Genomic DNA, 25751 nt, shown 5'->3' with positions numbered 1-25751 from the left:
TCCCACTGAGTTACTCTTGCATTTTGTGTCTATCTTCAGTGTAAACCAGCCTTCTCCACTGGAGACTCCAGTGGTGCAAAATAGTGAAAGAGAGGTTCCCTTTGTGAAGACATTCAGATGTGTGATTTATTATATCTTCTTTGAAAAATTGAACATAAAACAATACCGTGTTATCTACCAGCCAGTAGATTAAAGGGGAATTTGTAAAGGTGAAGCAGAACTTGAGAAGTTACGCTTGAGAGGTTCTGCGTACTACGTCACGCAAACATTGTGTAGCCCGTTTCCCGGGTAACGGCCGCAGGCTCCGGTGTGAGGGACTGGAAGCAGGAATATTCTCAGCATAAACCTCGCTGAATATTACCGCCTTTCGCCATGCCGAAGAAAACTAAAGGGTAACTCTGCGTTCGTTTTGCTTCACTAAAACAACTTGTCCAGCTTTTAGTCCAGCCGCTCCTGCCCTGCTTTTAGTTTTTAAGCTGCATAGAGTTTCCATCAAATGCTGAAACATATTGCTTGGGATGCGTGGTGAGCTGTTTAACATAGACCTGGGGGCATTGGTTTTGTCCTTTTGCACTATTATTGTTTGTTTTTATGTGTATGTATGTATGAGTGTGTATATGTGTATATATGTATGTGTGTATGCATGTGTGTATGTACGTGTGTGTATATTTGTGTGTATATATATGCGTGAGTGTGTGTATATATATATATCCGTATGTGTATATGTGTGTATATATATATATGTGTGTGTGTGTGTGTTTATGTGTGTATATATATGAGTGTGTGTATATGTGTGCATACGTATGTTATCAGTACTTTCTTTCCAGTCTGAAGAAGGTTCTCAACCCACATCGTCACCTCTTCCCTTTCTCCAGAGATGCTGTGATCAGATCATCCTCTGAAGCTCAGACGCATAGCTTTTTGTGTCACACTATGTTTACATATTCTGTTGTGCTGCTGCAAGTAAGAATTTAATTGTTCTATCTGGGACACATATGACAATAAAACACTGTTGACTCTTGAGAAAGAGGTGGTAGATATGAATGGTATGGCTCCTTGTCAGTTTTGTCAATAAAAGTAATAGTGTTTATCTCCACACAGAATAAAAACCAACAAAAAGTGCATTTGTCATTGTTATTAATTCTGTATGGAGACATGGCAAGCAACATAGAACACAAGAAAGATCAGATATTTGTTTTGGAAGAAAGCCCACAATTTATCTTAGCAGTGAGCACCCAGGGGAGGTTATATTAGCACCCATGTCCATTTTCCAAATTCAGTTCAGGTGCAAAAAGGAAAAGTTGGAGAATAACAGGGCAGCATGAGTAGATATATTCGGAAATACTATAGTTCTTATTTAGAGACAACCTGAAGACAACTGACAAATATGACCCCTCAGCTCTTAAACAAAAATCTCTCCATCTTGCTGCATGAACTTGGATGCTCTGTGCAAAGTGCATCTTTGTATTGTGTAGGAAAGAACTGCAGATGCTGGTTTAAATCAAAGGTAGATAAAAAATGCTGGAGTAACTCAGCGGGACAGGCAACATCGCTGGAGAGAAGGAATGGGTGACGTTTTGGGTCGAGACCCTTCTTCAGACTTTGTAATCTTTGTATTTGCATCTTTGTATTCCTACCTACTTTTCATTCCTGATCTTTGTTTGTTGGAATTTGTGACATTTTGATAGTCATGGTGAGTAATTTTCGACAACCAGGTCAAAAAGAATGAAGGGTTCTTGGACATGTGGAATTATTCAATAAATAGTTAGCTTGTGTATTTTTTTTAGTATATCTTCAAAATGTTTTTTATTTATTTATTAAGAAAAGGGAAGAAAGATGCTAAGTCTGATCCAAAACTGTCCACGGAGTCGGATGCGGAAAAGGCAAAGGCAAATGCTGCTTTGTGGGAATCCAGGTTGAATGCTGTGGAGCAGTCTCGCGTGGAATATCGTAACACAGCACAAATGCTTGCCAGAGCCAATGAATCTTTAATGAACGATCGGTCTCAAGTGGAGAGGGATGCTATGGAAGTGATCTCATATTTAAAGAAACAAGACACGGAGAAAGAGACAAAGGTAAAAAGAATCTAGAATGTTTCACTGAGAATTTAAAATATCAATCTTTATCCCATCTCCATCAACACTGTCCATGACACAACCATTTGTAAGCTTTCGGGGTCTACTTTGGCTACTTTTGGATCTTGCAAGGAAAGAGCACATAGCGTGATCAACAATGTGCTAAGCCTTTGCCAGATGCTAATGCTTTTAACAGATCAGGTGTCACTAGCTACTGATCTAAGGAAGTGCACCTGGAGACTTGTATATCTATATTAAATGACCTACGTATTGGAGCATTCCACGCTTCACTAGTTGGTCAATCATCAACTGCGTTAATATTTTCCATTAATATATTAACTGCATTAATATATTCTCAAGTGAATCTCAATTCAATTTTCTTCAAGTTCGTTCCTCAATAGAGTGTTGTTGTTATCTGATTAAAACTCTAACCCATAATATGACAAACCTGCATAACAAAATGGTTTATGTAATGTTGGCAGTCATTGTGTTTATGGAATTGTTGCATCAGAATTTCCAGTTAAAAATTCACATGGGAATTGCTAAAGAGAACTCAGTACTTGTATTTGTTGTGAAGCAAATGTATTTGAAAGTATATATAATATAGACGGCCAGCATGAAATTATTAATTTTGAATGAGGTGAACTGGAGTTAAAGAGAAATCGGAGTCAATACAAAATTCATTAAGATCTGGTAGTCCTGTCAGCATAAAAATAACTAAAAGCAAATGGCCTGTTGGGTTTTATCCCAGGAGGGGTAGCATGGGGACAGATATAGAGTTGGTTTGTTTTTGCATCCATTTATGAATATTTTTTATTTACATTGAGTACAATTCTGAGTATGTTCAGTGTCCTATATGTAGTTTCTTTTGTTTTAATTTAGTTCAGTTTAGAGATGCAGCATAGATATAGGCCCTTTGGTGCACGGAGACCATGCCGACCATAGATCAACCGTTCGTGGTTTTATGTTATCCCATTTTTGTATAGTAACATAGAAAATACGTACAGGAGTATTTGAGCCAGCACCGCCATTCAATATGATCATAGCTGATCATCCTAAATCAGTATCCTGATCCTGCTTTCTCCCCATATCCCTTGATTCTGTTAGGCCTAAGAGCTATATCTAACTCTCTTGAAAACATCCACTGCCTTCTGTGGCAGAGAATTCCTCAGATTCACAACTTTCTGGGTTAAAATGTTTTTCGTCATCTCAGTCTTAAATGGCCTACCACTCCTTATCCACTCCTTACGCACAGGGCAATTAACCAACAAACTTGCATGTCTTTGCGATGTGGGGGGTAAACCGGAGCACTCGGAGGAAACTCACATTGTCCCAGGGAGAACTTCAAACTCCACAGACAGGCAGCAGCTAAGGGCTGGATCGAACCCAGGTCTCTATGGCCATGAGCTTGCCCACCCCGGCCAACATGTCCCAGCTACACTAGTCCCACCTGCCTGCGTTTGGTTCTTATCCCTCCAAACCTGTCCTATCCATGCACTTGTCTGCCTATTTCTTAAATGTTGGAATAGCCCCAGCCTCAACTATGTCCTCTGGCAGCTTGTTCCATACATCCACCACCCTTTGTGTGAAGAATTTCCTCCTCAGATTCCTATTAAATGTTTTCCCCTTCACCTTAAACCTATGTCCTCAGGTCCTCGATTCACCTACTCTGGGCAAGGGACTCTGTGCATCTAAACTATCTATTCCTCTCATGAGTTTCTTTGCTCATTTATTGACACTGCAACACAAGAAATGTATTGATCTTGTAGGAGTATAGTAGAAGTTTAGCAGAATAGTTCTAGAGCTTATTAGGTTAAAGTACGAAGACTGCAAAATGTAGATAATATTTCAGGATAGATCCTGAGAAATTATTTTTCTCAATGGTGGGGATCATGAATAAGAATTGTAACCTTAAAAAATAGATCTAGATTATTCAAAATTCATGCACAAAAGTAGAAATCTGGAACTTTCTTGTCAAATGGTAGCGGAGCCTGTGATAATTACATCTTTTAGGAGTACACTTTTATTTTGTCGGTATGTGCCTCAAAGAATCTGGGCCAAAGATGAGTAAATGAATTTGACAGGTAGATTAGCGCTGATGTAATGGAATGACAGGATTTACAAGCTCAATGGGTTTTCCCATTTGCAAATAGTCTTTCTTGTTCTAATTAATTTAAGTCTCCATGGTGGCATATGATGCAAAATTAACGTAGAATTTTCAGGGCCATGCAATTCAGGATTTGCCCTCTGGAACAGACACGGCACAGTGGCAGAGCGGTAGAGTTCAATCCTGACTTGGCTGCTGACTGTACAGAGTTTGCACATTCTCCCTGTAACCGCATGGGTTTTTTTTTCTGGTGTTCTGGTTTCCCCGCACACACTCCAAAGACATACAGGTCTGTAAGTTAATTGACCTTTGTAAATTGTTCCTAGTATGTAGGATAGTGCTAGAGTACGGGGTAATTGCTGGTGGGCATAGACACAGAGGGCCATGGGGCCTGTTTCCACACAGTGGAAGGGTCTGTATCTCTAAAGTAAAGAGAACAACGTTGTAAAGTGACTAATTTGACACTGAATCTGGCAAAAAAAAAGTGATTCTTGGCAATGTAACCAAAGGAGTTTGTGTTTTACAGATTAGCCATCTTCAACAGCAGATAACAGAACAAAGGCAGCATGCAATTGATGAGAATAAGAAAATAGTAAGTTCTTACAAGTTTTTTTCTGTATATTTATGGGATTCATGAACAGCGTAACTTCAGAATATGCACATTCTAGACCGCAGCTGGATTATGAGGTAGTAGGATGGAGCTCTTGTGAAATGAATACTGTTCACAGAATCAGGTGCTGCCTGACCTGATTTTCAGCATTTTCTGCTTTTATTCCATCTGGCGTATTATGCCCATGCATGGAATGCACAAATTTGGGATAATTGAATACATGGGGCAGAGGAGAATTATCAGCGTGTTGAAAAGGAACCGAAAATGGTCAGCAGGTCAGATAGCATCTGCTGTGAAAGTAACTGTCTTCATTTTCATTAAGACAGAGACACCAGGGTCTGTTGGTGCTGTAATCTGGAAACTAAAAACGAAATCCGCCATCCCATTGCCTCCACGGATGTTGCCCAACCTGCCGAGCTCCTCCAAAAGTTTGTGGATAGCACACAAACAAAAACACTTCATTGTACCTTGGTACACGTGACAATAATGAACTAAACTAATCTGCCATGGCCTGAAATTATTTTATACCATTTGTTTAGAAATACTAATCTCAGATTTAAAAATTATTAATGAAGTGACCAAATATTTTTTTGCAGTAGAGTTCAATACTTTGTAAGGAGGTTTTTCCTAATATCTCTTCTAATTCCCTTGCTCAAAATTCAAGGTTGTGTGTTGATGATCTTTGTCATGATTTTCTTTATGTGTGTATGTTGTTGCTAAGATAACATTACTAGACTGCAGAATGCAGGTCAATGATGTTAGTAACAAAGCATCAGGAATGCTTTAACAGATATAGTGGACTTAAAAATCACAGTTTTTATATTTTGTTATTAAACCACTCTGATTAGTTGCATTTTAGAACACAATTGCACCCATATAAATGGAGGGAAACTACCTACATGAAGAAGGCATTCAGTGTATTTTCAGTGAAGAGAGGCACTATAGTAAAATTTGCCTGAGCCTGTTCTTGCATCTCCACAGATCGAAATCCATACCGAACAATCTGAGTTTATGCAAAACAAAATGTCACAAAAGGCGAAGGAAATGCAACTGATTCAACGGGAACTAAACAAAGTCAAAGTATTCAGGAAGAAACAGGTTTCCCTGGAAAATGAATTGGATGATGTGAGTCCAATAAGACTTCTTTGTTCTTTTGTCTATGTTTGTACATATGTAAGTTAACATCTTATGATAATTAAGTTTTATTGAACTAATAATCCAATGTTGAAGGGAAAACAATTGATTTACCCTTATAATTATTATCATGTTATAGATTAACTAACCTATTTCCTTTCACTGGATTATTTTCCTGCAATTGGGGATGTAATTGACCCACTGCAGTTTGCTTACCACCACAACAGATGCAATGTCACTGGCTCTCCACTCCGCTCTGGACCACTTGGACAACAGAAACTCATATGTCAGGCTGTTATTCATTGACTACAGCTCGGCGGTGAACACCATCATCCTCTCTAAGCTGGTTACCAAGCTCTCAGATCTGGGTTCTATCTCCCATGATAAAAGTATTCCAGGATATTGGAAATAGTTTTCTTCACCAGACTTCGTCTATCCACTGTTTAAGATGATTGTTACCAATCTGTCCAAATCTGATCTTTTCTTCCAATTTGTTTCTTTGAGTTCAATGGAGATGTTAAAGATGCTTGGCTCTTCTATTGAATCATTCCAGTCCAGTTTCTACACTGGCTGAAAAATATAAATTACCCAGTGCCAAAACGACAAGGATGCAATAGCTTTTACCATCATTGGACCATTACCTCTTGGACCCAAGGGTCTCATCTTTGGCCCTATTCTTACACTGAACCTGACTTCCTTAACAGTATATTGTATCAATATCCGTGTAATTTAGGCGTAGGAGCTGCACTCATACTCGCGCATGCTCACACTCGTGTATATAATGATGTAAATCTGGTCAGTGACCTTTGACTTGGAAATAAATCATTCCTGTTTTTGATCCCACCACGAGTATGTCTCGAGCCGCCTTTCTCCGATTATTATGTGCTAGCTTTACATTTTCCGTAAGAAGACACATGACAAAACATATATGGAGAATGAATGTCAGAACTCTGGAGTGCCAAGATGAATGATGCAGCAGAGTGGCGGTTATGTTTCTGGACTGGTTGAGTCTAAGGAAATGAGGTTGAATGCCACTATGCCGTCTGGATAGTTTAAATTAATGTCATGAAATAAATCTGGAATTAAAAAAAAGCTGATCTCCGTTACAGTAACCACCATTCCTTCGCTCCATAGATGCTGTCTCACCCACTGAGTTTCTCCAGAATTTTTGTCTACCTTCGATTGTTCCAGCGTTTGCAGTTCCTTCTTAAACGAAATGTGATAAAAACACTTCTGCCTCTATGGTGTATGTCAGAGTTGAATGTGTTGCTCCAGAAACACATGTCATCGATTCCTCACTGTTTTCTTGGGGATGGACAATAATGGTGACTTTGCCAGGGACATTCAAATCCCATCAACAAATTAATATGAGTTCACACAATAACCAAAAGCAGGGTAAGAAGAGAAAATTGGAGACAATGGTAAAATCCATTTATTTTGGTACATTTAGGAAGGTATAATGTTTATTTAGGGAAATTTATAAAATCCCACTTAATCTTTTCCATTCAGTGCTTTATGTTTAACAAAAAAATATTGTATAATATGCTTTTGCTTTTACATTTCAACTAGGTAATTTCAAGTGAAGGTTTCACTTTACATGTGTGCAGCAGAAGAAGCTTTCCCACTCAGATGCACAGCTATTATACGATGTTGTGGTAACTGGTTATTTCTTCGAAACACTGTCATTTACACCATTTTCACACATCTTAAACACGTAGCTGTGAATACGGTGGTTTCAAAGTGGAGTCACAATTGTAATGAAGGAAACCCGGCAGTCAATTTGTAAATAACAGGAGATAAGTAAGCAGAATATCAGTTGTTTGAAGGATAGATTCTCATGCTTTCTTCTTCCAAATGCTTTTTTAGATGAGAATGGAGATCTGTTACAGTGATTTCTAAATTTGGGGTAATTAAATATGGGTTAAAGAATAAAATAAATACTTTCTCTTTTTTTTGCCACCTCAGATAAAAGAAACCATGAGCACTTCAAACAGAGAACACCAAGAAACACTGAGACAGCTGGAAAATAAATTCTTTGATGAAAAGGTATGTGACTGGGAGCCAGAAATTGAGTCTGAAATTAATAAATTATTGCCCTATCCATAGTTTGAGGGATTTGCTAAAGTCTACAATAGCAAAGGGTGGCTGGTGATAAAAAGAAATCTGTAACTCTATGATATACTAGACTAAGTGGGACCCATTGGGTCCCATGTTCACATGGGAGGGCTGGGCCCCCAACGCAATATTCCATTTCTCCACCAATTCCAATATTGTTGGCCAGTGGGGGGGTGGGGGGCTTTCTGGAGCGCTAGTGTGGGTTCTGTGGGATTAAGGGACTGGTTTCCAGAGGGCTAGTGTGGACATTGTGGGCCAAATGGATTGTTGGGCTGGCAGCTCAGTCACTCAAGCCTGGTGTGCTGGCAGCTCACTCACTCACGGCTGGGGGCTGACTCACGGCTATTCCTTGAAATTCCATTTCAAGCAGGGTACAAGGCCACCAAATTCAACTGCAGTTTCCTCCCACTTCAAGCAGGGTGCAAGGCCACCAAATTCAAGTGCAGTTTCCGACCACTTCAAGCAGGGTACAATGCCACCAAACTCAAGTGCAGTTTCACACCACTTCAAGCAGGGTGCAAGGCCACCAAATTCAAATGCAGTTTCATACCATTTGAAGCAAGGTGCAAGGCCGCCAAATTCAAATGCCGTTTCACACCATTTCAAGCAGGGTTCAAGGCCACCAAATTCAAATGCCGTTTCACACCATTTCAAGGCCACCAAATTCAAACCACTGTTTCATTTTCAAACCAACCACATTTTCAAACCACATTTTCATTTTCAAACTTAATTTTCAAACCACATTAAGGGCACTCACAGGTCAGTAAAACCACACTCACAGTTTAGTAGACATGTGTTCAGTGTTCAGTGTTATTCACAGCTCAGACTGAGAGTCGTGACCTCTCGCTCCCCCAGCTTGCAGAGACTGAGGCACGTCCACACTTCCGGGTTTTATAATCCCTCGCCCCTCCCACCAGAAGGGGCGTGGCCTTCATGGCATGATTGGCAGGAGAGAGAATCTCAACATTTTTTAAACATTAATAACTTTTATTTTTCATCGATGGGAAAAATCCTCTGGCCCTGACTAAGCTGGAGGGTAGCGTTTTTTCTAAAATCAATATACAGCGCAAACAGAGTAAGATGGCCAAAAATCATATTACTCCTATCTCCCCTCCATTCATGTACCCAATCTTCTTATTGTCAACAGAAAGTAGTTGCGATAGAATTGAAGAGGGGAGGTGTTGGTATGTTGTGAGGCAGGAGGGTGGGGAATGAAAAGCAGAAGAGTACATACTGCAAGAAGAATGTAAAATATTTCAGTTAAATCAAATGGCTAATATATTGAAAGAATAAGAAGCATAGATTGAGTAGAGAGTCACTTGCACAGAGTCACTTGCCCAGAGTATGCAAATCGAGGATCAAAGGACATAGGCTTAAGGTGAAGTGGAAAAGATTTAATAGGAATCTAAGTAGTAACTTTATCACACAAAGGGTGGAGGGTGTATGGAACATGCTGGCCGAGGAGGTTGTTGAGGCTGGGATTATCCAAACATTTAAGAAGCAGTTAGACAGGTGCACGGATAGGACAGGTTTGGTGGGTTATGGACCAAACGCGTGCAGGTGGGACAAGTGTCGCTGGGACATGTTGGCTGGTGTGGGCAAGTTGGGCTGAAGGGCCTGTTTCCACACTGCATCACTCTATGGTTCTAATGGGTGCTGATTGAGAAGAACTGCTGAGCGCTACAGTTCAATTGACAGTTATATTATTCAAACCTGTTGGCTCCTGGATTAAAGATAAAATATTTATAATACCAGCAACATTAAAAAAATATAAGAAACACACAGTGAGACGGTTATTACTTAAAATAGACGAGGCAGGCTAAACTTAAGGTCCCGGGCATTCTACCAGACTAGCTGACCAATGTGAGATTATAAGAGATAGTCGCAGAATTAGGCCATTCGGCCCATCGAGCCTAATCCGCCATTCATTCATGGCTGATCTAACACTCCTAACCCCATTCTCCTGCTTTCTCCCCATAACCTCTGACACCTGTACTAATCAAGAATCAATCTATCTTTGCCTTACATATATCCACTGGCTTGGCCTCCACAGCCTTCAGTGGCAAATAATACCACAGATTCACCACCCTGATTATACCTAATAATGATTATAACTGTTAACGATCCCTCACAAAATGGGGTCAACCAACTGACCCGACATTGAGCCAACTGACCCAAGGAGGGCCTTTTGTTAGTATTATTTGCAATTAAGGTAGATATTCATGCCATCATAGAATGCTACGGCACAGAAGCAGGCCTTCTCATCTGCCCTGTCACATGACCCTATTAGTTTAGTTTAGTTTAGAGGTACGGAAACTGGCCCCTTAGCCCACCGATGTCTGGCACCGACTAGCGATCCCCATACACTAACACTTTCCTACAGACTTGTGACAATTTACAATTTTATCAAAGCCAATTAACCTACAAACGTGTAGTCTTTGGAGTGTGGGAGGAAACTGCAGCATCTAAAGAAAATCCACATGGTCACAGGGAGAATGTACAAACTCCGTACAGACAGCATACGTAGTCAAGATCGAACCCTGGGTCTATGGCACTGCAAGGCGGAAATACTGCTGCGCCTCCGTGCCGCCCCTTTATAATATATTCTAATCATGTTTCTTATGATTTTCTTATATATCAATTTTAAGATTACATTTTAATAAGTACTGATGCCCTCTTTTAGAAAACTTTGTTTAGGCTGAATTTGTAGTATTGTGTGCAGTACTGGTTGCTCCATTATAGGAAGGATATGGAGGCTTTGGAGAGGCTGCAGAAGAGGTTTACTAGGCTGTTGTCTTGATTAGAGGGTATTAAGTATAAGGAGCGATGAAAAACTTGAATTGTTTTCTCTGGAGTGTTGGAGGCTCAGGGGAGACCTAAGAGGAGTATATAAATTTATAAACGGCATAGATAGAGTATATAGTCAGAACCTTTATCCCACGGTGGAAATGTAGAAGACTAGAGCGCATAGCTTTAAATGAGAGTGGTAAGTTTAAAAAAGATATGCGTGCAAGTTATTTTACACAGAATGGTAGGGTGCCTGGAACAATCTGCCAGGGTGAGGTGGAGGCAGATATGATAGTGGCATTTAAGAAGAACATTGAAACAGTACAGCTTGGAACAGGCCCTCCAGACCACAGTTCTGTGCGAAACGTCCTTCCTGTAAACACTGGGTGACTGCTCTGCATAACAATACTCAAAATGCAGCTTAACCAAAGTCCTAAATAGCTGCAATATGACTTCCTTATACTCAATGGCCTGACCGATAAGGCCAGCATGTCAGAAGCTTTTACTGTAGATAGGCACATACAGTAGATATGTAGGGACAGGAGACACCCAAGTCGGGGCGGCCAAGTTCGGCGCCCAAGTCGGGGCGGCCCAGCCCGAGGCTGAAGACGGCACAGTACTCACGTGAGGGTGGCTGGGACGGTGTTCTGGCGGCGGTGGCCTGAGTCCGGGGTTCGGACGTGGGCCAGCAGCTGCTTCTGCAGAACTGGTGGGCGGCAGCTTCAACCACCCCGGGCCGCGGTGTTTGAGCTGCGGGACTGTTCTTAACAATACCCCAGCGCAAGGGAGAAGAGGAGGGAGAGACTGCGACCAAAGACTTTTGCCTAAATACAGTGCAGGATGATGCTGGGTGGACTCACTGTGGTGGATGTTAATGTGTGTTTATTGTTGTTTTATTGTATGGTATTATATGTATGACTGCTGCAATTTCGTTCAGATTTCTGAATGATAATAAAAGGCTATCTATACATAGATCACAAAGAGATAGAAGAGATGAGTTTAACTTGGGATCTTGTGTGTCACAGACAATGTTGGCCAAATTACCTGTTCCTGTGCTGTACTGGTTTATATTCTATAGCAGTAAACTATAGCAGTACAATTCAGTAAATTCAACAGACTGAGAAAAAACGTAGTCATGTTGGATTGTTACCAAGTTAAGCAAGTAAGGGCAAGATTTAAGTTTAAATGCTTTATATGTTTCATTAATATTGACTTTTACTTTTAGATTCGCCTGGAGCGGGAGGCAGAACAGAGACTGAATCGGCTGACTGAGCAGGCTCACACTGAAGCCATTATGTAAGATTTTGCCTGCAATTGATTTTCCAGATCATCCTCGGTTTGCTTAGTTGAAGTTCCATTTCAAAAATGTTTGCAGCTGATAAAAGCACAAAAGAAATCCGTAGATGCTAGTAATCTGAAATAAAAGCGGAAACAAAAAGCTTTTCACTGTACCTCGGTACATATGACAATAACCTAAAGTAAACTAAACTAAAATGCTATACACACTCAGCAGGTCAAACATACTTTGTGGAGATAGAATCAGAGTTAACATTTCAGGTTCTGAAATATCAATTTGTTAATTAGTTGTGAATAAGGGTAAGTGTGGACCTTGGACGAAAGTGCTCATTGATACAGCATGGAGACAGGCCCTTCGGCCCAACTTGCCCACACCGACTAATATGTCCCAACTACACTAGTCCCACCTGCCCGCGTTTGGCCCATATCCCTTCAAACCTGTCCTATCCATATAAAACCTGTCCTATCCATGTAATCTGGGGGAAGCCAAAATTACAACAGTGTTAGACACAAAATGCTGGAGTAACTCACCGGGACAGGCAGCATCTTTGTAGAGAAGGAATGGGTGACGCTTCGGGTAGAGACCCTTCTTCAGACAAGGGTCTGATACGAGTCTCAAGAATGGTCTCAACCCGAAACATCACCCATTCCTTGTCTCCAGAGATGCTGCCTCCAGCATTTTATGTCTATCTTCGGGTTGAACCAGCATCTGCAGTTCCTTCCTACACATTACAACAGTGTTAGGCAGGAGCCAGAGAGAGTAGGTTGGGAGCAGCTGTTTTGGGGGTAAATCTACATCTGAAATGTGGGAATCATTTTAAGACCACCTGATCAGAATTCAGGATCAGCATGTTCCAGTGAGGAAGAAAGACAACTATGGCAAGGTTTGGGAACCTTGGATGACAAGAGACATTTGTACATTCGATCAAGAAAAAGAAGCATATATGTGGTTTATATATATATATGGCTGGACAAAGCCCTCAAAATGACTATAAAGAAAGCAGAAAATAATTTAAACTGAATATGGAGGGTTTTTGGAAAAGCATGGGCTCAATGATGATGAAAATGCTGGAGAAACTCAGCAGGTGAGGCAGCATCTATGGAGCGAAGGAAATAGGCAACGTTTCGGGTCAGACAAACAAGGATCTCGACCCGAAACGTTGCCTATTTCCTTCGCCCCATAGATGCTGCCTCACCCGCTGAGTTTCTCCAGCATTTTTGCCTACCTTCGATTTTCCAGCATCTGCAGTTCCTTCTTAAACACGGCTCAATGATAATGGTCAGCATGGCTTTGTGAGGGGCAGGCCATGTCTTATGAATTTGATTGAGTTTTTTTGAGGGATATTGAAGATAATTGATGAGGGTAGGGGTATGAATGTTGACTGCAATGTCTTGAGCAAGGCAGTTGATAAAGTCTTTCATTGAAGACTGATGCAGAAGTATGACATTTGTGATCCAGGGTGACTTGGTAGATTAGGTTCAAAACTAGCTACACCATAGAAGACAGAGGGTACTGATGGAAGGGTATTTCTCTGACTAGAAGTCTGTGACCATTTGTGTTCCACAGGGATCAGTGCTGGGTTGGTGATACTTATTAATGATTTTATGAAAAATATTGATGGGATGATTATTAAGTTTCCAGATGACATTAAAATTGGTGGAAATGTGGGTAGGGTAGAAGTTTGTGAAATGATAGCAGTAGAATATCGATCTGTTGGAGAAATGTTTTGTTTAATTTTAGTTTAGTTTACTGTCAGGGTCACGTGTACCAAGGTACAGTGGAGAGCTTTTGTTGCATGCTAACCAGTCAGCAGAAAGACAATACATGCTTACAATCAAGCCAGTTACAGGGTAAAAATATGTGATAAAGGGAATAACGTGAATAACATTTAGTGCAAAATAAAGCCAGTAAAGTCTGATCAAAGGTAGTCCAAGGGTCTCCAGTGAGTTAGACAGTAGTTTAGGACTGCTCTCTAGTTGTTGGTGGATGGCTCAGTTGCCTGATAACAAATGGGCAGAGCCATAGCCTTTTTCTCTGTAACTTTAATGCTATAATACTGCAACATTATTATTCTGCAATCTGTTTACTTGTTTTTGTTTGTACTAATTGTTGGATTTGCTTATGACCTAATTGTACTCATGTGCAGTATGAAAGGACTGAATAGCATGGAAACAATGCTTTTCACTGTTTCACTGTAACAATAATAAACCATTACCAATGAACCAATACTGATATCTGGTACCTGATAAAATAACTCAATTGCTGGCACTGTACTGATTACTAGATTGCTTTTGATTTTGTGTAAGAAGGAACTGCAGATGATGGTTTAAACCGAAGATAGACACAAAAAGCTGGAGTAACTCAGCGGGACAGGCAGCATCTCTGGAGAGAAGGAAAGGGTGACGTTTGGGGTCGAGACCCTTCTTCAGATTTTTGATTCAGGATCAAAAAATCCCTTTTTGATTTGTTATAAGGATTGATGTTAATTAGTAAATATTACTTTTGCTTTTCTCTTTCTGCAGCTAAAGATATAAGATTTGGGTCTCGACCCGAAACCCACCCATTCCTTCTCTCCAGAGATGCTGCCTGTCCCGCTGAGTTACTCCAGCATTTTGTGCCTATCTTTGGTTTAAACCAGCATCTGCAGTTCCTTCGTACACATAAGATTTGTTATGGTTGGACAGGGTTCATAAATGTTATAACAATAAAATAAGGAATGTAAGGAAAAGATGCCAAAGGAATGAAAATGTTCGTGCTTACAGGGTCTCCAGCAGATTTGATGGATTTGTTCGCTATGAGCAGTTTCTTTTGAGCAAGCACATCATCATTTTCTGTGATCATTTTCTGCATTTTTGCCAGACCAAAGTTAATCGTGTGCAATTCTGCTTCCGTCCTTCCACAGAAATCTTGACGACAGGGCTCAGTGTGTCTTTAAAGAAAATGTAAGACTACATGAGACAATTAAGATCTATAAAATGGAAGAAGCACAAAGAAGGAAGGATTACAAGGAGCTGGAAGAAAAAAACACACGGGTTGTCAGTGACAAGGTGTTGTATACAATTCAGATCAAGTAAAGATTTCTGTTTCTTAATCAAAACTCCAGAAACAGATGTGACGGGTCCTTATCACCAAGAAAGCTAGACCTTAACTAGATAATTGAGATTGGACGTGTGCTGGATTGCAAATAAATTCACATTATTAGTATCAGTGTCAACCAAAATCCACATACAGTACACAGGAGGTAGGAATTTTCATAGCTCTTCATCTTGAAGGGAAAATGGATAGAGAGAGGATTTCCTTAATCGCACTGTTTATGGGTCAGGAATGGAATCTTTAAAAAAAACCCCATTGTTATTGGTTAATTCTTAGATTGTATATGTTAATAAACAGTACCAATGCTTGGAAGTGGAAGAGGTTCAAGTGCTAATGGACCATGATTAGGAATACTGTTACTGATCAACTTTAGCACAACTGACAAAACCCCATTTTGGAACCAAACCTTGTAGATCAAGAAGATATCCATTTTCTAACTTGACCACCCTCATAAAGGTTAGAATCAATGATCCCAGACTGTGGCATTCTCAAATCCTTCACACAAGGAAGTGAGGAAAATTGTTAATAACAGGGCAGCACGGTGGTGCAGTGAAAGAGTTGCTGCCTTACAGCGCCAGAGACCCTGGTTCGATCCTGACTATGAGTGCTGTCTGTATGGAGTTTGTACGTTCTCCCTGCGACCTGCATGGGTTTCCTCCAGGATTTCTGGTTTCCTCCCACACTACAAAGTCCTTCAGGTTTGTAGGTTACTTGGCTTGGTATAATTCTAAATTGTCCATAGTATGTGTAGCGTAAGTGTGCAGGGATCGCTGGTTAGCACGGACTTGGTGGGCTGAAGGACCTGTTTCTGCACTGAATCTCTAAACTAGACTAAATAAACAGTGGGATAATTTTAAAGTCATCGTGCTGCACAGCACAGAAAGAGGCCCTTCAGCCCACTCCATCAATGCTGATCATCATGCCTATCTTTTAGCATGGCATGGAAGGATATGGAATTAATACAGACATCCCACTTGCCTTTGTAATTTTATAGGTCATCAAGTACCTGTCCAGATGCCTCTTGAATGTTGTTACTGTTCCCAGCTCCACTGGCATTTCATTCCAGATACCAACAATTTTATCCCTAAGATATCCTTTGAACATCCACCCTCATAGCTTAAATCTATGCCCTCTAGTATTAGATACCCCTGCCATGGAAAGCAGACCCAGGCTATTTACCCTATCAATGTTTATATATTTCTATCAAGTCACCTCTCATCCTCCTTTGCTTCCAGGCAAACAGATCCAACCTATTCATTTTTTTCTTATAACTCAAGCCCTCCAATGCAGGCAACATCCATTTGAATCTTCTCTGCACGCCCTCTAGCTCACACACAACCTTCCTGCAGTCTGGAAACCAGAACTGCACACATTACTTCAAGTGCAGCCTCATCAAGGATTTGAGTATAAGAGCAGGGAGGTTCTACTGCAGTTGTACAGGGTCTTGGTGAGACCACACCTGAAGTATTGCGCACAGTTTTGGTCTCCTAATCTGAGGAAAGACATTCTTGCCATAGAGGGAGTACAGAGAAGGTTCCCCAGACTGATTCCTGGGATGGCAGGACTTTCATATGAAGAAAGACTGGATAGACTCGGCTCGTACTCGCTAGAATTCAGAGGATTGAGGGGGGATCTTATAGAAACTTACAAAATTCTTAAGGGGTTGGACAGGCTAGATGCAGGAAGATTATTCCTGATGTTGGGGAAGTCCAGAACTAGGGGTCACAGTTTAAGGGTAAGAGGGAAGTCTTTTAGGACCGAGATAAGAAAATCATTTTTTACGCAGAGAGTGGTGAATCTGTGGAATTCTCTGCCACAGAAGGTAGTTGAGGCCAGTTCATGGACTATATTTAAGAGGGAGTTAGATGTGGCCCTTGTGGCTAAAGGGATCAGGGGGTATGGAGAGAAGGCAGGTACAGGATACCGAGTTGGATGATCAGCCATGATCATATTGAATGCCGGTGCAGGCTCGAAGGGCCGAATGGCCTACTCCTGCACCTATTTTCTATGTTTCTATCAACATTTTGTACAATTGTAACCCAAAGTGCTAACTCGTGTACTTAATGTCTCGGTTGATGAAGTATGTCATAAGTAGAGCCAGGATTTTCGCATAAATGCCATGTGCCTTTTCATGCCTTTTTTGATTTCAGGAAGATAATGCCTTTTTCACGAGTGCCTAAATCAGCCTTTATTTTGCCCTTTTAACGTAAATTACAAGAAAATTTACACCACCGGGATGAAACCCGGCTATAAGTGGGTGTTAAGTGGTGATTAGAGAGCGGTGCGTGGGAAAGGGTCCAGTCTTTGCAAACTGGAGTCATGCTTTAAGTAGATGTGATGTGGTGATTGGGGAGAAGTAGGTGAGGAAGGGTCCAGTCTTTTCAAACTGGGAGTCAAGCTGTGAGTAGGTGTGAAGTGTTGGTTGGGGATGGGGTGTGGGGGTACCAGGGTTAAAGTTTCTGTTTATCGAACCTGCAGTAGAACTTGTTCAGGTCGTTGGTCAGCTGACGATTGTCCAAGGAGCGGGGGGGGTTTCCTCTTGTAGCCTGTGATTTCTTGCAAGCCCTTCCACGCTGAAGAAGTAAATTACTGAGAACTTGCTCCTCAACTTCTCAGGGCAGCCTTGCTTGGCAGCTCTGATTCCTCTTCTCAGCTTGTACTTGGCCTGCCTGTAGAGGTCTGCATCCCTGCTCCTGTAGGATCTACTCGTGCAAGCGTCAAAATGCCTAAAGTCAAGTCAATGCCTTGTAAAAAACTGAACGATTTGGTGAGAGTGTACGGGAGTGATATATTCTCTACAGACAACTGTGTGCTGTTTTGCAACGCATGTGAGAAAGCAATGAATCATGAGAAGAAATATTTCATCTCCATGCAAGTACAGACAGTTAAATACAAGTCGGCGGCAGATAAACTGAAGGTAGGAAATACGCAGGCTTGTCTCCTCACAACATTTACTGCTGGCTCCAATTGCAATCTGAGTTTTCGAGTGATCTGTGCAATGCATTCATTGATGTTGGAATTCCACTGTGGAAATTGGAAAACAAATCTCTCAGAGTTTTTTTAGGGAAATACACAGAGGAACATATACCAAGCGAGTCATCATTACGGAAAAATTATGTTGACAGCAACTTCAACATTGTTGTGCAGAAAATTAGAGATGGAGTTGCATGCAAAATATGGATCTCAATAGACGAGATAACTGATGCTGTGGGGAGATATGTTGCCAATGTGGTCATTGGTACACTGGAGGCAGGTCAACCATCAAAGGAGTATATCTTAACATTGGAAATATTGGAGAAGTCAAAGAGCTCAACTATTGCCCAGCTGTTTACATCTTCACTTGCTGTACTTTGTACTTAAAGTTCCTGGTGATGTAGGTAAAGACATACAAGGAAAATGTGAGAGGGTGATTTTAGCTAACAAAGATCTTGAAGAAATACAAAACATAGCTAAAGTTCTCAAAGGTAGTTGTAATACACAAGATATCAACATGAATGTAGAGTCTGTAGCTTGTTTCAGGTATGCACCAGTGACCTCAGCTGGGATAGAAAGACTTTTTTCACAACTGAAGCATATTCTGTCTGACAGTCGGCATAGTTTAACACCAGATAAACATCCTGGCTCTAGTCATAAGCCTTTTTCACCATCCTGTCCACCCGAGCTGCTAATTTCAAGTAGCTCTGTACTTGGTCTCTCTCTGTTCAACAATTGTCTCCAGACTTCTGCCATCCACTGTGTGTGTCCTGCCCTGGTTTAACCAAAAATGCATCTCTTCACACTTGTCTTAGTTAAATTCCATCTGCCGTTGCTTTGCCCACTCTCTCAGTTGATCTATTCTAGATCTTGTTATAACCTTAGATAACCCTCTTCCCTGTCCACTTTAGCACATTAATGTTTCAGTGTCAGATGGCTCCAGCGATTTCCAAATGATTGGTAGATCCACAGAAAAAAGAAATGTCATTTCACTTCTGTGGTGCTATAAAGCATGGTTGAGCAAGGCAGAAAAGATGAAAGTAATGCTTCTTTTCAGCATAACCTAGGATGACAGTGAAAAGCTTACGGGCATTTGGAATAAGTAAAGTATACACATATATTTCATTAAAGCCATCTTCATTACCTCTTTCCAGACCATAGGGTTTAATGTTTTCTAATTTTATTTATTAATTAATTTTCTCAAGTTTTGTACCCTCGATGCAACTGCCCATAATCGTTTTTGTGAGAGTGCATGTTCAGAATGAATTGACGTTTTCGAAACCCAGGTTGTTTCTCATTCTAGGAGATCAACGAGCTGTTAATCAAAGAGAAGGTGTCCGACAGCAGACAGCAGAAAGGGAAGATCAATGAACTTCAAACAAAAGTTGAGAAGCTGGAGAAAGTGTTGGGACACATGGCAGCCGAGTTTGAGACAGCAAAACAGCAGATGAAGCAGGAAATTGAACTTAGAATGGCGACCAGTCAGGTAGAGATTGAGAGGCTTGGGGCAGTAGTTAAGTTGAAAGATAAAGAGATGAACCGAGTGAAGAAACTGGCGAAGAACATCCTGGACGAGCGCACTGATGTGGAGATGTTTTTTCTTCAATCCCTTGAAGAAGTGAGACAACAGATTGCCTATAGTCGGGCTCAATATAAACAAGCGGCTCAAATTGCGTTTCAGAGAAAAATGTTAAGGGCGTTTACTGGCAAGGAGGATTATCCCCAAATCAGGACGTTCGGCAAAAATGAGTACAGCACAAACTGCGTGTACCAAGATATGGAAGACGCTGAGCACGGGTAAGGCAAAATTCTTACACATTGCAGTGAGCGGATGGTGCATGTACAATAACGAATATAAGGTCACATTTTCTCAGGACTTTTGTATTGTCTGTTTCCAATTGATAAAAGCTGCCAGGCAGTGTAAACATGCAGATGTAATTCCTAGCCTGGCTACGCATTCAGGGGAAAATAGAAACAAGGAAGTGCAGATGCTGTTTTATAAAAAAAAAAAGACAAAGCGCTGGAGTAACTCAACAGGTCAGGCAACATCCCTGGAGAACATGGAAAGTGATTTTTCAGGTCGGGACCCTTCAGTATTGACTGGCACGTAAATCTAGACTTTAGCTTTAGCTTTAATCCAAAACTTCCCAGTTAAGTGGTGATACTTCACGCAGGTTGAATCCCTTTGACATCCACCGTAATTTTTTGCATATTTGCTTATTAATTGCTCATGCATATGGGACACAGATGAGAGAGTGTCTGAAATATGGTGCACAAGGCTAGTTTCTGGACCCGAGGATGTACTTGGGATACACCTACTGGGGTAAATGTGCACTGTTTGTTGAAAGTACAGGGCAGTTGAGAAATTGGTGGAAAAATACGAGGATTCTAGGCTATATATAAAGATGCTGAAGGTAATATAAAACATTGGTTCAGTCACAAATAGGTATACTGTTATGGGCATAAAGGAAAGATGAGAAGGCTATGTAAAGGGTACAAAAGAGATTCACCACAATGAATCCATTTGTGAGGGACAATTTTATGGATAGACAGATGCCAGACCTGCTCTCCTGGAATCTGATGGAGATATTGAAAATACAGATAAAGTGGACGTTTGGAAAGTGATTCTTTTGGCAGGGGAGTCTAGAACTGGGGGAAATAGAAAGAAGATGACTGACAAACAATCCAAAAGTGAGTCAAGGACAAAGCTCTTAATGCAGAGTATGGAATCTGGAACACACTGCCAGGGACACCATTGGAGGCAGATTCAATTGCAGAGTGCAGAAAAGAACTGGATATGTGGCTGCAAGAAATTGTTTGAAAGTACAGGGTCACCACCGATTTTCCAGCAACTGATGGTCCGGCACTTCCTTTAATCCGGATAAAATTACGAGAGCATTGCTCTTTCGTCCTGGAAGGGTTAATTGTTTTCTTTGTTAATTCTTTATTTACATTTCTTGCAGTCCATGGTGCTTTAGAGACACAGGAGAGGTATGATTAGTGGGTCAGAGGTGTGTTGTTGAATTATTATTACCTGACCTCTGTTGGTCCTGCAAAATGGATAATCCAGCAAGGCTCTGGAACCAAGGGTGCTGGAAAATCGATGGTGTACCTGTATGTTCTTTTTTTTTCTCTCCACCTCTCTGCAACGTAAAACACACTTGTTTCCTCAACTCAGTTTCTCCCTCTGCTGGTGCTGCCTGACTTGCTGAGTACCTTCAGCATTGTCAGTTTTCACTTCAAATTTCAACCCTTTAGTAATAAATAATACACTTTATGTTTAAGCATTCACGCTGGGAAAGTGAGTATCTCGGATTTGACCTGGGAGCAGAAGGAGAAGGTTTTACGCCTTTTGTTTGCCAAGATGAATGGATGGAAAACAAACAGGTATGTTGAACTGAAGGTAGATACAAAGTTAGACAACAAATGCTGCAGCAACTCAGCGGGACAGGCAGCATGTCTGGAGAGAAGGAATGGGTGACGTTTCAAGTCGAGACCCTTCTTCAGACCCGCTGAGTTACTCCAGCACTTTGTGTCTACCTTTCGTATAAACCAGCATCTGCAGTTCTTTGTTTCTACAGGTATGTTGAACTGTAAGGTGATTCATAGAAACATAGAAAATAGGTGCAGGAGTAGGCCATTCGGCCCTTCGAGCCTGCACCGCCATTCAATATGATCATGGCTGATCATCCAACTCAGTATCCTGTACCTGCCTTCTCTCCATACCCCCTGATCCATTTAGCCACAAGGGCCACATCTAACTCTCTCTTAAATATAGCCAATGAACTGGCCTCAACTACCTTCTGTGGCAGAGAATTCCAGAGATTCACCACTCTCTGTGTGAAATTCCTTCCCACAACCTTCAGTGCTTAGAAACTGAACCCTATGTGGCAGCATCGCACCTAATTTAAATACCCAATTGTCCTCCCTTCCCTCCTACACAAAACTATTTAATTTATTGTTTTCTGATTCCTTGGGTTGAATCATATTCTTTAAAGAACAAACATCTATTAGTCCACTCCAAGTTGCTTGTTCAGGTATTCTGTTAATTTATGAAAGTTTAAAAAAACAGATGCTGGAAAAGTGATATACAAGCAGAAAATCATTTTTGCAGAATGAACGCGAGGCCAAAGGATTCAATATTGTAAGAGTCACTTTTCTCTCCCAAATTAGCTTACCGGGTTAGCAATATGTTGATACCCCTCTATGACTCGTGCTTATTCAGTAGGAATGACATTTAATGTTCTGCAGATAACAAGCAGTTATTTTGCGTCTCTCGTTTGCTTATATTCCGCATAGGAAACTGAATAATGGAAGCCAGGTCCCTTCAGTATCTGAGAGCGTATTGAGCATAAAAGAGAGAGAACAAATAAGGTAAGGGTCTGACCATTATAGGAATCTGCCTTACATATATTGAAGTTTTACTCTTCAATAGCTGCGTGAAAGAGGTGATTTAACTGTATCATCATAAGCACTGCAGATAAGCAACGCCAATTGAAATATAGAAGATAGCAACAACTTTGTAATATGATATGCCAAAGATTTTATTATCATTTTCAGGATAGTAGGAATAGGTGATGTTTCCAGTCAAGACCCTTCTTCAGAATTAGCTCAGTTTGAAGAAGGGTTTCGACCTGAAACATCACCCATTCCTTCTCTCGAGAAGTTACTCCTGCATTTTGCGTCTATCTTTGGTGTAAACCAGCATTTGCAGTTCCTTCCTACACATTATTTTAATTTTCCCTCACTTTCACCAAGTTGCAGTATTTGAGTGCAGCTCTTCGATCTTATTTATAGGTAATGGAACATAGTCCCTCAACATTGTCTTTTGAACAGCTCACCTCAACTTTTTAATTATTTTCAGATGCACATTATTTTACTTTGGGGAATGGGCATCAAGTTTGGATTGTTTCACAACATATAAAAGATTTACTGACAATTCTTATCTCCTGAACAGAAAATATAGACTAATCCATATGATATTCCCCATGGCCCATATAATACTTCAGTAGGATTGTTTTTCCCTAACTTACATAACCTTTTATTGTACCTAAATCTATTACCAGTCACGGAATAGTATATTTTAAAGCATCCACAATGAAGCAATGATTCTTTGTTCTTTTCCACTTCTGGGCAAAATGCATTTTTTGGAAAGACTCTGCAAACGTCAATGCAGAATCTGCTTACACTGCATTTTATTTTAGGAACACATTTTATTAAATAACCACAGTTGGACAACAAAATCAGGTCTGGGTCATGATTACCATGGTAAATCATTAATTGTGCTTAAAAATGATTTACAATGGTTAAGACTTTAACTATACATGCAGGTATAAACTGCAGACACAAGGAAATCCAAAAGAAAATGTAATCCTTTAAATAGTAGATGGCCCTGAACATTCATTCATTCATGCCCTCCACCATGAGTGTACAGTGGTTCAGGTGTGTATTATCTACAAATTATTCTGCAGTAATTTATATAGGGTGCTTTGGCTAGCCAAATTTGCAATTCCCAAGTATACTGGCAGTAGGTGCATCACCATCTGCAGATTTCCCAAATACACCATCCTCGTTTGGAAATATATCAAAGGTTTCAAAGGTCTTTTAATGACACTTATTATGTACCAATTAAGGCACAGTGATATGCAAATTACCATACAGCCGTACAAAAAAAAAGCAATTAGGCACACAACTCCATAAAAGTTAACCTGGCCATCCATCACTGCCGATTCCCCACATTCCTCACTGTGATGGAAGGCAAAAAAGTCCAATCTTCTTCCCTCTTTATTCTCCTGCGGTCTGGGCAGTCGAACCATCCATCGGGGCGATCAAAGCTCCCGCAGCCGACGGTCGAAGGCCCCGCTTCAGGGCGATCGAAACACCCGCGTCGGGGCGATCGAAACTCCCGCAGCTTATAGTTCCCCGAAGTCGGTCTCTGACCAGAGATCACGGGCTCCGTGATGTTAGGTCTGCAAGCACCCACGGTTGGAGCTCCGAGGTCAACCCCTGGCAAATGAAACGCGAGCTCCACGATGGTTAGTCCGCAGGCGACCGCGGTGGAGCTCTCAAAATCGGTCTCCAGCGAAGGCCCCCAACTCCTCGATCTTAGGCCGCAGTGCGGACAGAGATATGCTACGGGAAAAATTTGCATCTCCATCGAGATAAGAGATTAGAAAAAGTTTCCCCCATTTCTTCTTTTGAAGAACATTCTGTTCCAGTGGGCAGAGTGCTCAGTCATTGAGAATTAAGATGGAGATAAATTTGAACACTCGGGAGGAGGAGTGAGGAGATAAATGGAGCAGAGTTAGAATTATCTTGACCTCATTGAATTGCAGAGATTCAAGATGCTCCATTACTCTGTCTAAATCTACTCAATTCCACCGTGTTTGCACCTCAAGTACAATTTGATCCAATATGCTTTTATTCTTAATAATAAAAATTGTGCTAAAACCTAGATAAAAAAAATGTAATGCTTTTGTGGAGTGGCTTTTGACTGTTCTTATGTGGTTTTGTTTTGTTTTTCACATTTCAAAATGTTGATTGTTGTTATTTTTTTGCAGTGAACAAGTAGAAAACCCCATTCCCACTTTTATCACCCAGACTACCATTGAACCTGTTGCAAACCAAATTAACGTTGTGTCGGATCAACAGCCTTCTAAACAAATTACATTGCCTGAAATTATACTGACGTAAGAAATTGTAAAAACTGTTTTATGGTGGATTGGTAGTCCCAAAATGTGTATTAAAAAAAAATTCCTAAAATGAGAGGGCAGTTAAAGTGTGCACAACAATGATTAAAAAAGTGATTTTTAAAAATGTACCATTGTCTCAAGAGTTTTAAATATGAATGAATGAATACGTTTATTGGCCAAGTATGTACACGTACAATGAATTTGCCTTGGTGCTCCTCTCGCAAGTAACAACACGACTTACAGTAACAATTAAGAATGACACATAAAACATTAATAATAAAACATTATAGTTTAAACATGCGAGTGAAATAAATTACCAGAGCAAAAGGAGACTACAGACATTTGGCTATTGAGTAGAGCTGCTACTCGTGGAAAAAAGCTGTTTAATATCATGTCATTTAGCTGAGAAAGAGGGCCAGAATTCTACGTTGAGCAATGGAGAAGGAGGGAGCACATTCTAATTTTATCACCACTTAGCTATGATCCCAGCTCGATTACCCCAGGGCTAAGCAACCAAGGCATTTAGGCATCATCCTGAAAGCAATGTATATGTTTTTTTTCTTTGTTCTTTTGCATATCTTTCATTCATTTATTCTCTGTACCATTTCATATCTCTCGTTTCCCTCTTCCCTGACGAAGGAACTCGACCCGAAACTTTGTTTTCTCCAGAGATGCTGCCTGACTCATTGGGTTGCTCCAGCTTTTGGTGTCTATCTTCGATGTAAATCAGCATCTGCAGTTCATTGATTGTGGACGATCAGCCATGATCACAATGAATGGCTCGAAGGGCCAAAAGGCCTCATCCTGCACCTATTTTCTATGTCTACACAAGTATATCTGTAGGTTTGTGTGTGGTGGAATAGTGTAT

At 40.7% G+C, this 25751-nt stretch overlaps 1 protein-coding gene across 2 annotated transcripts; it reads left to right on the top strand.

Annotated features, from left to right (window-relative positions):
• The first annotated feature begins 241 nt into the window (after positions 1-241).
• LOC129700012 (basal body-orientation factor 1-like) lies at positions 242-25011 on the top strand. 2 transcript variants are annotated; one of them, XM_055640147.1, is made up of 11 exons: positions 242-392; positions 1823-2075; positions 4709-4774; positions 5774-5917; positions 7892-7972; positions 12054-12124; positions 15028-15172; positions 19873-19988; positions 21477-21578; positions 22491-22565; positions 24752-25011. In XM_055640147.1, the coding sequence occupies exons 1-11, from the start codon at positions 373-375 to the stop codon at positions 24882-24884; spliced, it is 1206 nt and encodes a 401-aa protein (XP_055496122.1). In that variant the 5' UTR covers positions 242-372; the 3' UTR covers positions 24885-25011. The 2 variants fall into 2 exon arrangements, with proteins under 2 accessions (XP_055496122.1, XP_055496121.1); XM_055640146.1 differs by having other exon boundaries at positions 19495-19988.
• The last annotated feature ends 740 nt before the right edge of the window (positions 25012-25751 follow it).

Source organism: Leucoraja erinacea, chromosome 9, assembly GCF_028641065.1.
Source record: "Leucoraja erinacea ecotype New England chromosome 9, Leri_hhj_1, whole genome shotgun sequence".
Lineage (NCBI taxonomy): Eukaryota > Metazoa > Chordata > Chondrichthyes > Rajiformes > Rajidae > Leucoraja > Leucoraja erinaceus.
Note: the sequence above shows the minus strand (reverse complement) of the source record. Positions and strands in the feature narration are given on the sequence as shown.